Genomic DNA, 18,019 nt, shown 5'->3' with positions numbered 1-18,019 from the left:
ATTCCGCTTTAATCAATTATTAAACTTTCTGGCGAATACTTTAGGTATAAATAAATATTTAAAATTTCAGTTACAAAATAACTACCAAAATTATGAATATGTAAATCACGTTTCTAAATGTTAAATTCACACTAAGAATAAAGACATTATATATTTACTTAAATGAAATGGACTAATTAACTCGTATCTACATTAAAATATGTATATTTGTCTTTGGTGACCTAGAAATCATAGACTAGAGACAGGTTGTATTGATGGCGACCCCTCCCGAATGTGGAGCGAAGTTTAAAACCGATAACTATTTTACTATGTATTTAATGAAATACACGCAAAATAAGAACTTTTCTTTAAGTAATACTGCATTGAATTATAATAAAACTGTTTATAAGAAAAATATTCAATATGGGGTTTTTAAATTGAATATATATTAAATTAATCATGTTCGGCTCGATTCGTAAGAGTTCGTTTCGAAACGCCTTGACGTCAGAACAATCTGACCGATCCTGCTTCAAGACTGCACTTCCGTTAGTCACGTGGTACCTTTCGGCCAATCACAACGCTCGTATCTTTATAGGCCGACATTTTCTGACAAGCGTAGAAAAAGTTTTCATCAACAGCCGCCATTTTGCGCTGGAGAGACTTAGAAGTATTTCGGAATTTGTCGTGTAAATTTTCTGTTTTTTCTTACATCATTTTATCATAAACTTAACAATTCCCTATATTTTAAAGTGTTAAGTGTAATCGTGTTATAGGAACGTTAAAATAAGTTAAATAAAGTAGCATAAATCTGGTGATATTGTTTTCATTTATTGTGCTAGTTCCGTCGGAAGATGGTGAGAGGGTACTCTGTGTAGCTCTTCGATTCGGAGCTTTGTAATGGCGAATACTTGAGTGAGAAATTTTAATATGTGCCTTCAATGGTGTGGAGGGCATCGGACGATCGGGATGTGGGTGAATTATGTTGTGATGAATGATAAATCGATCTAAGATGTTATTTTTTAAAGATATTAGACTTAAAAGTGCAATTTAAATCGGCGGGCCGAAATATTCAAGACGGCTTACGTTTAGTAAACAGAACCATGGCCGATCATCATGTGGATGAGCCGCCCAATAAGCGGCCCAAAATGATTCGGGACCCTTTTCAGGGTCCATCAGACACAGCAGGTTAGTACTTTTTCATATTTTAAAAGTTTTGTGATGTTTGAGTAATATACTGTCACTACTTTGTACAGTGAATTTTGACATTTTGCCTTCGTCTTGTTAGCGCCTCGCACAAGTTTTGCGTCGTATTTATTGTTTCGTGAGTAAACGAAACAAATAAATTGTATTTTTTGAGTATATTTCTGTATGATTAATATTTTTTATGTCTTGACCACTTTAAGAAAGTTATTTTTTTCTTAAATTTGTCTAGTAAACCTGATGTTATATAGGACTACTTCTTTGCTAGATATATTATTTTATATCATTCAGAAACTTATATTTTGGATTTAAATAAGTTTCTTGTTCTTTAACAACCCGGTTATAATAATGAATTAAATTTAAAAAAAATCTCAGTATCACTCACAATTCTGGTTTTCTGGACTAAACCTTATATTAAACTGTTCTTTTTGTCTTTATTTATATTTGTCACTTTGTTCATATATCATTAAATCAATTTAAGAAAAGTAATGGTTGAAATTGTTAGATGCTTTTATAGATAGATAGCTAGATATTATTATTTAATTCATAATATTATATAAATATTAAGTCACTTGTTCATTATTACAAAATGTTATATTTACTTGAAATATTAATTAAAATTGGCTAATAAATTTATAAAAACTGTATGTAAGTTATATGTACAACATGACACATAACCTCTAATAATTCGAATGTAGTAAATATTATTATATTGATAATGTTATAATACTAAAATTTAAGTATGAAGTGCTATATAGTATATTAATTATAAATGTAGCTGTTAATGTAGTAAAAAAATAGGTATATGAAAAATTTATAATTTTTTAAAATAATTATCACTATTTTAGCAAATAATACCACACATCTAATCCATCTTCTAAATGACAATTAATTTACTATGACCAAACAATATTTCCTAAAAAAAATTTTTAGTTTGATGATAAAAGCAAATTATAACTAAAATGTCTTTAATTATTTTTGTAGTAGTTTCCATCAACACATTTTATGACAGTTATTTTGATACAAAATATATAGCCCATAATTTCCTAGAATATATATACCAAGTAATAATTATGAAAAAGTATTTCCCAATCTTCTGATAATTATAAACATTGTACTATATTTTTATTCATCTTGATTATTGACTACAGCTAAATATTGGTTAATTTAGATAATCTTAAAGTTGATTTAACAACTAGTTTCCAACCTAGTATTAATAAATTATATTGAATATATTTTTTTATTATATTTTATACTATATTGACAAATCCTTGAATTAGATTCAATAATTCGTCCTTTTTCTTAGTTTTATATTGAATATGAACCGTGGAAATGAATCTAATACTTGTTTCAGCAGATGGGTTTTCTAACCTGGATATGTTTGACCTTGAAAAAGATCTTCCTGATGAACTTATGGGTGGTTCTTGGGGTGAACAACCAGGTGTAACAGGTCCAAAACCCCCTGTCCAAGGCCCGGGGCCTGGGGGACAAATGGGCCCACAGCAGCTAAATGGGGATGACCCTACAGCAGCTATGCAACGACAGATAAACAATCATCTTATTCAACAAGTAAGTACCTGGGAGTGCAAAAAGTTTTACCAAGATTCATATTTAATTTTTTATGGTCTTTATAATTGAAATATTGTATGTAATTTCTCCTTTATATAAAACTTATGAAAAACATATTAATAAGTTTAAATAATAACTTTTTAATGGTCCCCTATTCTTAAATAAATCGGGAAATAACTATAGATGTAATGTAAACTGTAGTAATTTTTTTAACAAATATACTAATGATGTATTATTTTGTGTGCTGGTCTTTTCACAGGGCAATAAGAGTGGCTTAGTTGGCCACAACAATCCATTAAGTTTGGGCAGTCTAGGTAGTAAGAGTCCAAATCTCCAATCACCACCAAACGTCTCAGTATCCAAGGATCTCATGGGTGGTATGCATCAGCAACTCATGCCAAATACAAGCCACCCTAATCAACTCCATTCCAATATGCCTATGAGTTCTATACAAGGTATGTTGCAAATATTAACATATTATTTGTATTTAAAGTACTAATACATATAATTAATAATTATATATGATATTCTACTACTAATTTTGTTGAAATACATTTCTAGATTTGTAACACAGGCAACAAATCATATTTCTAATGTGGTTTAGGTTTTATTTATAGGTGTTATAGAATAAGAAGCAAAATATGTAATTGAAATGTAGTAAATTTTGTTATAAGGATTTAGTAATCACTACATAAAATTGTTTGTTTAACCATATCAGAGAAAATGCTTAAAATGATAGCTTTGCAAATGATTGAAAATTATTTTATGGACTAGGATATAACTAACAATGATTTATCTTCAGGTGGTATGAATGTAGCGAATGTTGGTGGTAACATGGTAGTTACAAATAGTAATATGAGTGGAGCTGGTATGCTGGGCGGAGGCATCATCAACAATGTCAATAAGCAGCTACCAACACATATGGGTAACAACCACCACCCAAATGCACAACATCATCCCCACGCCCAGGTAAAATACTATTAAACTTAGTTACTATTTTAAAATGTTATAATAAGATGTTATACTATTCAAACTTGTCGTAAGAAAATGTGTCAGAATTCACATACAAAAAAAAGTTAACATTGTAAAAATGTATACATCAGTTATGGTCAGAGCAAATTCCTTTAAAATATAATACTGGTCTGATATAATACTGGTCTGCTGCCGAAAAATAATTTCTTAAGGGACCAATTAACTGTCAATAAACTCATTATCACTGCCATGGGCGGCAAAAAATATATAATATAATGTTATGAAGTTTTTATTGACTTTTTTTTGCAACTATTCTGTCCTAAATATTGTACTGTTTTTATATTTCAAGGCTTTGTACATGTTTTTAATGAATATGGAATATTCGTCACATAAAAAGTAAAGTGACTTAAAATACAGAATTTATATCATTCTTTACTTAAAATTATTAGGCGATGCAGAATGGTCCACTAGGCGGGCGAATGGGTGTTGGTGTTGGAATGCAAGTACCGACTCGGTCTGGCCTCGGGCAGGGCGTGCCTGTCCATGGACTGACGCACGGGGCTAGAGGAGCGGGTGGAGGACACCCGCTAGTTCCATATCACCCAGCGTATGGGCAGCCTGCCGCGAGTGCGGGAGTTGCCGCCGCCCAGAGAGCAGCGGGCGTACGTTTCGGCCCTCCACCTGAAGCGGGGGGCGGGGCAGCGCAAGCAGTTCCCCCCGCACCGTCGCCGCAAACACCCGGTGCCCCTGCTGGAGGACAGGTGAGACAGTCTGCTAAATATCATATCTAAGCTATAATATGTACAATCAATGCTATAGTTTCTGTGATAAATATGCCTTCTTGCGGCTTCCTAACCTTGCTTATGAGGGATGGAAATGTGGGGTCGACTTGCGTGGTATTAAACGTGTTAAACATTTTCGCTGTGAAATGATTTTGTTTATAGTAAAAAATTCAATAATTTCATGCAAACCAAATTCTTATACTATTAATTTGTGAGGTCTGTTTTCAAATTTTTCACGTTTGAACACGGACCTCATTATAAAGCATAAAATAATGACCGCATAATTTGTCAGTCACAGCCTCAAGCGGCGACGCAAGCTGCCTCGGCTCCCACTCAACCGAACACGGGTTCGATCGCAGACCCAGAGAAGAGAAAATTGATACAGCAACAGTTAGTACTGTTGTTGCACGCGCATAAATGCCAACGAAGAGAATCGCAGTCCAACGGCGATACGTGGACGTGTACGCTGCCTCACTGCAAGACTATGAAGGGCGTGTTGAACCATATGATATCTTGTCAGGTCAGTATACGTCCGGAGATAGATTTAATACTTCAAAGAAAATTTACCAAGTGTAACTTCGGTACTGGGTGATCTATACGATTACGTCAAATGTTATTATAGCTAAGAAATTGGTTTGAAGTAAAGATTGTGTGAAATTTTTGATAATACACTGTTGCAACTAATAAATATATCTCTGCTAATTAAATAATTCAAATTAAATTAATATCTAATTGTCTTTTAGCAGTTTTAATATTTGTATTGTTTTTTAGGCTGGCAAAAACTGCGCAGTACCTCATTGTTCCTCATCAAGACAAATTATCAATCATTGGAAACATTGCAATAAGAATGACTGTCCCGTCTGTCTACCTCTCAAACAAGCAGACAGAACGAGATCAAATAACATGAATGGTAAGATTTTGATTATATTTACTAGTATAAACAGTATTTTACTACGTATTATCTTCAAACATCATTTACCGCTACATGAAAATTATATCAATCAATTTATATTACGTATCATAGGCATACAACAGGTGAGTTAATTTTAGAGACCAAATTTATTTGTATAACTCTATTATAAGTTGAGATGAATGAAACTTCTATTCTATTAAAATTAACTATATGTAGCGGCTGCAGTATCCCACGCGACGACAGGCGTAGGAGTTGGAGTTGGAGTGGGCGTGAGCGGAGTTAATGCGAACGCGGGCGTGGGCGGAGTTAGTGTTAACGTCAACGCTCAACAATCCAACTCGCTGCCGCCCGTTAATCCTCTACAAGGTCAGTGGAGATTTTAAACAATAAGATCGAGCGATAAAAAAAAACTGTTAAAAAAAGAATGCTCCTGTAGTGGAAGGATCACAGTACATTGGACTGTACCAGTACCTTGAATAAATGATAAGATAAGACTTGTGGCGATTAGACATTAAACTAATTTATATATAAATATTTTTTAATACAGTAGCCTATATCTAGGTCATAAAAGAAAGTAAGTGGTACCTGTCGTTTTCCTTAATTATGATAAACGTCAGGCGGGAAAAACTAAATGTATAGAGAAGTGTCGCGCCAAAAACTATTTTTAATGAAATCGATGTTGTGCAGGCGGAGCGGGCGTGTCGACGAACGCGACGGGCTCGAGCTCGGTGGGTAACGTGGGCGTGGGTGTGGGCGTAGGCAACGTCCAAGTGGGGGTTGGCGTTGGTGCGGCGCCTGAGCTCAAGCGAGCGTACGAAGCTCTCGGTTTGGGCATCTGTCCCACTTCGGGGATGGGCTTCGCTCGCGCCCCTCTTGCCCGACTTACCGCGCCCCGCCCCCCGGCGTTGTCAGATGTGATGCCCCATCAGCAGCAGCAACTCTTCGCGCATCAACCGGAGCCTCAGCAACAGGTGAGATGGTTTTTCATGATTCATATTTTTGAGTACTAATTAGTTAAATGAAATAAATATAAAGCTGTATTCATTCCAATAATTAAAAAAAAAAAATAGTTGTTTATGTAAATAACCTTTTGTTTATATTAAAATTATATATATATTTAATTAATTAGGGTAGAAAAAGATGGAGGAGGCCTTCTCCCGGACAGGGGCCGCATCTTAGTTAAAAATATAAATTTATCTTTTTTTATCAAATGTGTGTCAAAGATGTGGAATAAAGACTTTATATATATATATATTATGTTATGGTAAAAAAACAATTTTGTGCTAACAGGTGACCGTAAATTTACAAGAATTATCAATATGTTTTGTTATACAGATGGGTACGGGGACTCTACAACTGGGCGGCGGACCAGTGACTGCTAACCCCGTGTCGGGCACCAAGGAATGGCACCAGTCTATAACTCCTGATCTCAGAAACCACCTTGTTCATAAACTGTGAGTTCTTTTTCATACACCAATTCTTCACACGGATTTTCTTTTTTGTGAATACTATATAAATATTTTATATGTTTGTATAAAAAATATCTAAAATAATCAATTAAATGTTTGACATTGTTTAGTTTAATATATATTTTTTAATTTGTAAACAGGGTGCAAGCTATCTTTCCAACGCCCGACCCCACAGCAATGCAAGACAAACGTATGCACAACCTAGTAGCATACGCGAGAAAAGTAGAAGGAGACATGTACGAAATGGCGGGGACTCGTTCAGAATACTACCATCTGCTCGCCGAAAAGATTTATAAGATACAGAAAGAGCTAGAGGAAAAGCGACAAAAGCGGAAAGAGCAGCAATTACAAGCGCAACAGGCGCAGCAGCAGAACCAGTTACAGAGTCAGCCAGGCGTATTGTCAGGCGGCGGAGTAATGGGCGTCAGGCCCACTGCGCCTGGAGTCGTGGGATTGGGTGTCGGCGTCAGGCCCAATATGCCCACTCAACCCAGTTTGCCCGCAATGAGGATACCTTCGCCTGGCATGAATCTGCCCATGTCCACAAATAGGATGACCTACCAGCCCAACCTCGTTGGGCCGCCGGGACCCAGTCCTAATCAGGTAATTAATACGTTACTTTATGCGAAAAATGCTTTTTAAATGAGCATATCGTTTTGAATTTGAAATATACTTTTCTAAATAGATATGGTAGACATGGAAACCATAACTAACATAATTGTTTTTTGTAAACAGATGCCGCATACACCAAACGGTGGTACAGTGGGCGTGGGCTCAGTGAGCACGGCAGGCATGTCTCCGTTCGCGCAGGCCATGACCTCCCCCGCCCCCCAGTACTCTCTTCCTAGCAACGGGCCGGCGCTCGCGTCTCCCTCCCCCTCCCATCAGCCTGACATGAAACGGCTCGCAAGTCCCTTCATGACCTCTACCTTCCGGGAACTCAGCTCCCCCGCTTCCCAAACCGCCCCCGCGACACCCGTTCCCCTCCCTCACGCCTCCCCTGCGCCCGCCGTCCCTCACTCTGCGCCGACGCACGCGGCACCTCCAGCGCCCCCGGACCCGCCCCCCACTCCAGAAATTAAACGGGAGCCCGAAGAACCTAAGATTAAAGAAGAGCCCGAGGAGTGCGGGGGCAAGGGCATGCGACCCATAAATGACAAAGACATGACAGATAGAAGTGATACCTTTGCGACGGAGATCAAACAGGAAGTGTCGGAACCGACGCCGGAGATCAAACAGGAGATCAAACAAGAGATCAGAGAGGAGCCGGAGAGCGTGCCGAGCGAACCGGCCGCGGTAGACCGCGGACCTAAGAAACCCTTCGTGTTCAAGCCTGAAGAGTTGAGGCAGGCTCTGTTGCCAACTCTAGAGAAGTTATTCAGGCTAGACCCGGAGTCGCTTCCCTTTCATAGCCCCGTGGACGCGACGGCGTTGGGCATACCCGACTACTTTGACATAGTGACGAAGCCGATAGACCTGTCTACCATCAAGATGAAATTAGACCGCGGTGACTACAAGGACCCTTGGGAATATGTCGATGACGTATGGCTCATGTTTGAGAACGCGTGGCTCTACAATAGAAAGAATTCCAGGGTCTACCGATATAGTACTAAGGTGAGTCTAATGAGATAATACATATAAATTGTATATCAAAGTTATATTTACGTGTTATATAATCTTTATAATTATCCTCTCAGCTATCCGAAGTGTTTGAGGCGGAAATCGACCCAGTGATGCAGTCGTTAGGCTACTGCTGTGGAAGGAAGTACGCGTTCAACCCTCAAGTGCTGTGTTGTTATGGCAAGCAACTCTGCACTATACCTCGGGATGCGAAATACTTCTCCTACCAGAACAGGTATGATCTAGATCCTGTTTTAGCCTGTATTATTATTATCCAAGACTAGATTTTAAATTGAAAATGTAATATGTTTTGAGAATTTTTAAATCGATATTCAAATACAGCATTTTATTGTTTTTGGTCCCTTTCGGTAACTACGCGTACAATACAATCTTAAAACGGAATTAATCTTTCAAATGAGCATACTGATATCTGATTATTTTAGGGATTGAACCAATTATTATAATTAATGGGAAATTAAAAACGCGTCACAATTTTACAAATAAAGATTTTTAAGCTATGGAAGACAAAGACCAAATTGTAAAGTAAAATTTCCTAAAAAGTCGAAATTACTCGACATTTGAATTATTAGTCTTGTTTTCCATACCACGGCAAATCTCTATAGCACCGGTAAACACGGACTATGCTGCTATACTATTAAAAAAATGCATTCTACCCAGTTCATAGTAAAGTTTATTTATGAATTTTGTGAGCACAATGGTTTCAATTAAAAAACTTTAGTATTAAAATATCCTAACTAATATTTTTGAACATTTTTGTGCTTAACACACTCCTCACAATAGCCGTTTCCTTAGTACATTATGTAATATGAGTAATTCATTTCAGTATAATCATTAACCAACCATGTCCAATTAACAATACCTATGTTCTGTATGGGAACTGCATGTTCTGTGATTATTTTCATTGTAAATATGCAAATTACTATTCTTAAATGGTTATTTACAATGTGTACTGTAACTAAGAGGTATGTACGAGCCAAAGCTGTACACTCCTATTTGGAAAGTTAGCGAGTGAGATATTTTTTTTAATGAAAGACAAAAAAAATCAAGAGTTTATAAATGTGTATAACCGTTGATTCATATCTTAACCATTAAATCGTTAACTGGTCCCTAAAGTTTGAACAATATGTCGTTTAGCACCAACACGTAACAAAACACGTTGAAATTTGAGTATTGTCTAGTCGAGTGAAATGAAGCCTACTGTAACGACATTTGATAACCTTACTCACGAACGCTATGAAGACTAATTGACCTTTTAGTAATTTAAAGTTGTGCTTTTAAATGCAAATAAAAACGACCTTTTTATTTTTATGTAATGAGAAAAAGTTAGAACAGAGGCGCCGTCTTTTTAACCGACCTTCAAGTCGACGCACATTTGAAAACCATACCTATTTACTTATAAATAATTACATTAACACAGAACATGTTCACTTTCAAATGCAGAATGTATTTGTGTGGCTAATCTAATTCGTTCTGTTCTTACTTCTTTATCCACGGTGTGTCCGGTGTAACCTAAAGATTTTATAAATTTCAAGATGATCATTGTTTCCATGAATGAGAACAATGTTTTTATTATATATGACCTTATATCAAAGGCTGGCTTACGAGAAACAATATTTTGGTATATATAGAGCACTGAACTAGGAACACCTTATTTAAAATAGACGTTGAAATATATCATTATATTTCTGTGGATTGCATTTTACACTATTTTAATTTATGTAAAAACATCGTTAGGTCTGAAATGTGATAGAAAATGTACCAATATGATAATTTCAAACTTCTCTCTTTTCGCAATTCCTTAATTATGTTTAATGTTGCTTAGACACAAATATACCTATTCCTTTTCATAGCATAATACTTCTAAGCTAATTCAACTATAATCAGCGACATATCAGCTCTTAATCTTCACAAAAAGTTCTTTAGCTGAGAATCAAAATATAGTGTAAATATATATTATTGTTAAATCTTGCTGGTTATACTGATCTTAATAGATTTAGCTCACGTGTTTACCGTTTCTAAATTGTTCATATGTCCTTGCAGTACCTTGGCTCTATATTGCAAGAAGCACTTGAAGCAAAATTAAGAATATAATAATTTAAATAATGATAATTATTTTTATGTATATTTTTATCCTATATTTTGATATGCAGTTTATAAATGTGTGAATTTTTTGCTACAAGTGTAAAATAGCTGCAACAAGCGATACTTGGATATGTTGTTGTTATGCCTTTAAATATTACCTGGAGTGTTCAAACGTTTTGCTTATTTATAACGTGTACACGTTTAGAAACATAATACTTTTAAATCATGTTCATATTTAATTGACAAGAAAATATCAACGATTTGACACTCTGGAAAATATTACTGTGTAATCACCAGCACTATCAAAATTTCGATGAGGTTCAACACCTTAATATGATAGTTGTTTATATAGATCTTGCAAAAACTCTGAACAGGTTTGTTGCTATATTTGCAAAATATCTGTAATAATCATCTACAACGTTTATCTTTATTTCTATTTCTATGGAAAGAGCTAAGCAGTTTTTGATTCAGCATTAAAACTATAGACAAAGTTTATCTTCCAAATACCTTCGACCCACCGAAATTTTGCAACGTGCTGGTTACGAACATCATGGGCTTGCGCTAGGCGCTCGACTAATCCCTATTATGTTCTCATCGCTTACTAATTTGTTTTGGCTCGTCCTTGGTTGGCACCCTTGCGCACTCCTCGCTTCACCTCACTCACGGAACACGACGACACCGCTGATTGTGCAAACAGTCTAAAAGCATATGGGGTTGTGTCCGATAGATACACCTTCTGCCAGAAATGCTTCAACGACATCCAGGGCGACACCGTGACGCTCGGGGACGACCCGTTGCAACCACAGACGTGAGTATCTTTTAATTTTGTATTATATAACCAACAAATACATTGTATGTGTATTCACAAAACTATGATTTAAAATGCAGAGTGCACATGTAGCTTCAATACCCTTCATAATATAGCAAGCTTTAAATGATTGCTAAGGATCGTAAATGTATATGTTATTGCTTCTGCAGTTCAATCGATTGAAACCTGAGGCACATTTTGACGGATAAATTAACGGGTGTCATCATTTTTTATATTTTTTTCAGCGCAATACGTAAAGACCAATTCAAAGAGATGAAGAATGACCACTTGGAACAAGAGCCGTTTGTGGTGTGCTCGGATTGTGGCAGAAAGCAGCATCAAATCTGTGTGTTGCATCATGACCAAATATGGCCGCAGGGCTTTTGCTGTGAAAACTGTCTTAAGAAAAAAGGAGCCAAGCGGAAAGACAACAAATTCTGCGCCAAAAAGCTGATCACGACTAAATTAGGACTATTTATTGAGACTAGAGTGAACAATTATCTTAAGAAAAAAGAGACTGGCGCCGGTGAAGTGCATATCAGGGTGGTGGCGACGTCGGAAAAGGTAATTTATTTCCTTTGGACAGCCCTCATTTTCATATTATGTTTAGAATCACATTAAGTGGTGCAAAACATCATCAAATTGGTAGGATTGTCAAATATAATCTAGTACACTTATTGTTGTGATTTTTTAAATATTAATGACTAATCCGAATATTATCAGATGGTGGAAGTGAAACCTGGCATGCGATCGCGGTTTGTCGATTCTAATGAACTCTCGCCAGAGTTCCCTTACCGGGCGAAAGCGCTCTTTGCCTTTGAGGAGATCGACGGCTGCGAGGTTTGTTTCTTCGGAATGCATGTTCAGGTATTACAGTTTAAAAGTATTTGTACGAGTTCCTAATTTAGATTTGCTTTACATTTTTAAACTAAAAAATATACTTGTTGCAGGAATACGGGAGCGAGAGTCCATCGCCGAATACGCGGCGAGTGTATATAGCATATCTAGATTCTGTACATTTCTTTAAGCCCAAGCAGTATCGGACTGCCGTCTATCACGAAATTATCTTAGGTTATTTGGATTACGCTAAACAATTAGGATACACAATGGCTCACATATGGGCCTGTCCGCCTTCGGAGGGGGACGACTATATCTTCCACTGCCATCCTCCCGAACAGAAAATACCCAAGCCCAAGAGACTGCAGGAGTGGTATAAGAAAATGTTAGATAAAGGAATTATAGAGAGGATAATATTAGATTATAAAGATATTCTAAAACAAGCCATGGAGGACAATATCTCGTCGGCAGCGGAGTTGCCGTACTTTGAAGGCGACTTTTGGCCCAACGTGCTAGAGGAGTCCATCAAGGAACTAGATCAAGAAGAAGAGGAGAAGAGAAAGCAGGCTGAAGCTGCAGAGGCAGTGGTCAGTATCATTCGCTTCCATTTGCTTGATTTAGATTATGTTTGCTAAACATCTACTAATCTATGTTTAACTCAAAATAATTTACCAAGTAACATCTTGGTGCGTTATAATTCAGTCTCAAATCATTCCATCACGATTGAGAATTCAGCCTCTTAAGCGGGATCTAACGTTGTTATAGATATTTCAGTCGTCTGAGGAGTGCGAGCAAGGCCCAGACGGCAAGAAGAAGGGACAGAAGAAAGCAAAGAAATCAAACAAGTCTAAGGCAGCCCAAAGGAAGAACAGCAAGAAGCAGAGTGACCAGCAGCAGGGCAGCGATCTCAGTGCGAAAATTTTCGCCACCATGGAGAAACACAAAGACGTGTTCTTCGTTATCCGCCTACATTCCGCGCAGTCCGCTGCTAGTCTAGCTGTAAGTAATTGTTACAATTAATTTGTGGGTAATTAATCTTGTTTAAATGATGTGTCACACTCGGTCGTTTGTTCTAAGTGAGTAAAATATTTAAAGGAATGCTATAGTTATAATTGATCACTTGCAGCCAATCCAAGACCCCGACCCGTACCTAAACTGTGACCTAATGGACGGACGGGACGCGTTCCTGACGATGGCGCGTGACCGCCACTACGAGTTCTCCTCGACGCGGCGCGCCTACTACTCGACGCTGTGCATGCTGTACGAGCTACACAACCAGGGCCAGGACAAGTTCGTCTACACCTGTAACACCTGCAAGTCGCACGTCGAGACGCGCTACCACTGCACCGTGTGCGACGACTTCGACCTGTGCGTGCCCTGCTACGACAAGGAGGGCCATCCCCACAAGATGGAGAAGCTGGGCCTGGATCTCGACGTGGGCTCGTCGCCGGGCGACATGAAGCAGGCCAACCCACAGGAGGCGCGCAAGCTGTCCATCCAACGCTGCATCCACTCGCTGGTGCACGCGTGCCAATGTCGCGACGCCAACTGTCGTCTACCCTCGTGCCAGAAGATGAAGCGCGTCGTCACCCACACGAAGAACTGCAAGCGCAAGACCAAGGGCGACTGTCCGATTTGCAAACAGCTCATCGCGCTCTGCTGCTACCACGCGAAACACTGTCAGGAAAGCAAGTGCTCGGTGCCGTTCTGCAGCAGCATAAAACAGAAACTAAAGCAACAGCAGGTACAGCAGCGCGTACAGCAGCAGCAGCTCCTCAGGCGGCGGATGGCGGCCATGAACACGCGCGGCAATATGGCCGGGCCGAGCTCGCCTCCCGCCGCGCCCCTCGCTTCGCCACCCCCCGCCAAGCCAGCCGCGCACTCACTGCCACACAACGTGCAGAAGGCGCTCCAACAGGTGAGCTCACTACCCTCGTTTGGATATTTATTTTCGAAAAATGTGATGTATATAAAACCAAATAAAGGTCGATGAAACTGAAAGACCTATCTTGGACCTAATTCCAGAATGCGTTGTGCATTAAAGAATGTTGCGTTTGAAGTTTTGTGTTTATTATATGCAAATTACAGACAATCAGAGAACAAAATGTGAATCCAATACATTTGTTATTTCCGATAGACTTTTGAATTACATTCTGTCTTTACGTTGTACAAATAAATGTCCGTTAGAACATTGTAAAGAGCGCGCATAATGCGCACACGTTGCAGGTGCAAGAAGAGGCGGCGAGGCAACAGGCGCCATCTTACGGCAAACAGGGTGCTATGGGCCCACCGGGTGGGGCACGGGCCGACTGGACGGCGAGGTACCGAGGCCCCCCGCCCCTGCACCACACGCCCCATCACGCCCGACTGCCCCACCACCATCCGCACCCGCAGCACCATGTGCAACACCATCCGCACCAGCCGCAGCCGCCACAGCAGCAGATACAAGTTAGTGCTTAAAAAGATTCTTGCAAATTAACTAAGTAATAGAAGTGTGAAATAAGTTTATTTTTAAATATAAGAGTAATTTTTAATATTTAACCGACTTCAAATAAGTTGGTGGAACATCATCAATTTACAACAATATCATATATACTGTGTGTAACTGATAACAACTTTATAACCGTAAAACATTCTTTAACTCAAGAATGGCAGGACTCATCTTAACGATAACATCTGTGATTACAGCAGCGGCCTGGTGGGACACCAGCGGCTACTCAACCCCAGCACATGCAACAGAAGGCGTTGCAGCAATTGATGGCGACGCTGCGTTCGCCCACCAGTCCCAACCAGCAGCACGAGATTTTGCAGATACTCAAGTCAAATCCACCACTCATGGCCGCCTTCATCAAACAGAGAGCACAGGTATATTATGGGTTCTACCCTGTCAAAGGCTTTACTAAATTCCGTATAAATTACGACAACTACATTACAGTTTTATGACGACTCCGTGATGTTTTTCTGCCAATTTTCATTTAATGGTACACTATTGTTGATAGTAAGCCGTTTTCTTTCATTCATTTAAAAAAGTCCACTCTCAAGAAAATAATTATAATCACAAAGAATAACTCATTTTAACATGTAGATGACAACATGACAGACGTAGAATAAAATATAAATCTATATGTCGGACGACAATTTTATTTATACTTTACCATAAAATACTACTCCAGCAAAACAGTATCTTTGACAGTATCTCGATTTTATCTAGGATATTAACGTTAATTTCTCTTATCAGAACGCTCAAAATCAGCAACAAGCAGGCGGCGGCGTGGGCGGAGTAGGCGGAGTTGGTGGGGTCGGAGCCGTGGGCGGGGTCGGCGGGGCCGTCGGTGGCGTGACGCACGTGGGCCTCGGTGGTCAACAAGGGCAGCAGCTGCAGCACATGATGCAACCGCAGCAAAGGTTGCAACAGATGCACCCCATGTTGCCTCAACAACAACAGGTAACTTCACTTCCTAATATACTCTAGATGGGAAAGCCTTAAGGACCTACTTTTTCGGTCCTATACCTAGGTTTTAACTAAAATGCCTAGAGTGATAGACCCCTTGCAGGGTTAAAACACTTTATCAATAGAAAATCAATGCAGTTAACAATAATAATTGAATATTCAAAGGATCTATATTTTATTCGACAAATTTTGTAACATGTCTTTAATACATTGAAAAATTGTTTCCCTTATCTGTGAAGGATATAATATAAAAAAAAATTGTGCACAATAGGTGGGTGGCGTGTCCAATGTGGGCGGAGTAGGTGGAGTGGGCGGCGTGTCCAGCGTGGGCCTAGGCGGCGTGACGGGCATGGGCGGCAACGCGTGGTTCAAGGGCGGCGGCGCGGGCGTGTCGGGCGGCATGATGCCCATGCGGGGCGCGTATCCTCCGGCGGCGGCGCCCCGTCTGGCCACGCGATACTTCTCGGCGGCGGGCGGCGTGCTGCAGCGGTCGCCGCCCGCCACGCCGTCGCCGCGACCGCCCACGCCCTCGGAACTGCTGCTCATGCGCCAGTCGCCCGCGCCGCCCGCGCCCCATCCGCCGCCCGACGACCAACTGCCGCCCATGACGCCGCAGGACCAGCTCACCAAGTTCGTCGAACAGTTGTAGTGTACATAGACGACGCGGGCGTGACCGGTGTGACATATAGTGTAAGACCCCGCCCTTATTTATTTATCCTTAGAGACGCGACTAGTATTACGACGTATCGAACGCCGCGTCCGACGATTGCGGCATGTACAAAATGTAAATATTATTACTGCTTTTACGTAAATGTAAGTTGTTTGTACTATAGGTACATTATGATACTTATTCTGTTTATTGTAATTAAATCATTTTATAATATAATTATGTCATTATATATGGTTGTTTCAGTTTCTTATCGCTCCCCTTAATTCCTCAACAATAATTGATAACTTTATTCTGATAGAATAAATACAATCTAAATTTATATTTTTTTGTATTGTCAAAGACATTTACAGTAATAATAAATAAATTAGGGAAATCACAAGTTTCACTGAAAAATTATTAAATTATTATTATTAAGCCACAATCTAAATATACTGGTACAAATTTAGGTTCCGATGTTAGGTTAGGTTAGGCAAAGCTTTTATTCAAAGAACTAAAAACTTCTGTTAATTTTCTAAACTAATTTGTAGAGCTTAAAATTTTACATAAAAGATCTTTGATTATTTTTCTTCGGTCTCCGAATTTAAATATTTTTTTATATCTCTTAGATCCAATCTTCAATTTAAGTTTTTTTTAAATAAAAACAATTGATAGTTTCAATTGAAATTGGAAAGCTTAAAAGTTGTTTTGCCATATTTTGATTTGGTATATTTCGGTAGGTCTAGCATTTGGTAAATAGGATGCGAATGGGGGTCAAGGAAAACCTTGGTGCAAGACGCTGTCTCTATGTAGCAGTATCCAGCGCACTTCTCTTCAATTGTCTGCTTTCTTATTAAGTACTTTTAAAGTTTCAACAGTCTTCTTACAAACAAAAACTCTATCATACTGTTTCTATTATATGGAATGACAGTACAAAAATCAAATGTTATATAAAAAAATTATAGAACCTTTATCTAAAGTAATTGAAAAAAATATTAATAAAACCAACTAAAAGCTAATCTCGCGGATTAGTGAATGGCGTTGCAATACAAAAGAAAAGGAAATACAAGAATTACAGAAATCACGATTGATGACAATATGGTAAAGAAACGTTATGCAGAAGAGTTTTAAAAGATGTTAGGGAGGTAGCCAATCGTATAGAGTCGGGCAGTATTCCACAACTTATTGGCGCAAATCCTAAACGAGCCTAAGAAGGATGAACTGTGAGCTGGAATTTCCAATAAACATCTCATCAAGTATGGTTGCCTATTATTGGTCGCTATAACAGAAATAAATGGATGGTTCTGTATGTGACGCTGAAATTATTGATGGTGACTGGTCTGTTATTCGCAGAGACCGTGGGCGTCCTGGGTGTTATACTTTTGTCAAAAGCACCCTTACCCTGATTTGAAGATATTTGGGCAAGGTTTTATGGGTCAGTATGTATACATTGGGTTGTCTATTTACCACCTTCCACTTCGGAAAAATTGTATATAAACTGGTTTGATCATGTAAGTAATATTGTTAAGGTAGTTAGTAATAGTAAAAATATTTTAATATTAGATTACAATTTTTATAGCTGTAGCGAAAGTTCTATAATGAATTTTAACTGTTTCCTTGCTGAATTGGGATTAATTCAGTCCAATAAAATAATGTGTTGGAAGAGTTGA

General features: G+C 38.7%; 1 protein-coding gene across 8 annotated transcripts; it reads left to right on the top strand.

Annotated features, from left to right (window-relative positions):
- Positions 1-602: 602 nt before the first annotated feature.
- Positions 603-16,602, top strand: LOC123711439 (CREB-binding protein). Of its 8 annotated transcripts, none has more exons than XM_045664029.1 (23): positions 603-1,164; positions 2,534-2,748; positions 2,996-3,203; positions 3,551-3,717; positions 4,170-4,481; positions 4,795-5,022; positions 5,274-5,412; positions 5,632-5,781; positions 6,103-6,386; positions 6,751-6,869; positions 7,025-7,487; positions 7,620-8,498; positions 8,582-8,739; positions 11,305-11,415; positions 11,661-11,979; positions 12,139-12,282; positions 12,366-12,839; positions 13,027-13,251; positions 13,379-14,170; positions 14,476-14,700; positions 14,941-15,117; positions 15,491-15,697; positions 15,975-16,602. In XM_045664029.1, the coding sequence occupies exons 1-23, from the start codon at positions 1,080-1,082 to the stop codon at positions 16,350-16,352; spliced, it is 6,459 nt and encodes a 2,152-aa protein (XP_045519985.1). In that variant the 5' UTR covers positions 603-1,079; the 3' UTR covers positions 16,353-16,602. The 8 variants fall into 8 exon arrangements, with proteins under 8 accessions (XP_045519985.1, XP_045519988.1, XP_045519982.1 ...); XM_045664032.1 differs by having other exon boundaries at positions 604-1,164; positions 2,537-2,748; positions 11,335-11,415; positions 13,018-13,251; XM_045664026.1 differs by having other exon boundaries at positions 604-1,164; positions 2,537-2,748; positions 13,018-13,251.
- Positions 16,603-18,019: the final 1,417 nt, after the last annotated feature.

This window comes from Pieris brassicae, chromosome 6, assembly GCF_905147105.1.
Source record: "Pieris brassicae chromosome 6, ilPieBrab1.1, whole genome shotgun sequence".
NCBI lineage: Eukaryota > Metazoa > Arthropoda > Insecta > Lepidoptera > Pieridae > Pieris > Pieris brassicae.
The sequence above is the reverse complement of the archived record's forward strand: the minus strand, read 5'-3'. Positions and strand labels throughout refer to the sequence as shown.

Excerpts from the sequence above, each read along its gene's own strand:
- LOC123711439 (XM_045664024.1), top strand. The coding sequence starts at position 1,080 with ATGGCCGATCATCATGTGGATGAGCCGCCCAATAAGCGGCCCAAAATG. Across the intron at positions 5,782-6,102 it reads GCCCGTTAATCCTCTACAAG|GCGGAGCGGGCGTGTCGACG; the intron begins GTCAGTGGAGAT and ends GATGTTGTGCAG. Across the intron at positions 6,387-6,750 it reads AACCGGAGCCTCAGCAACAG|ATGGGTACGGGGACTCTACA; the intron begins GTGAGATGGTTT and ends TTTGTTATACAG.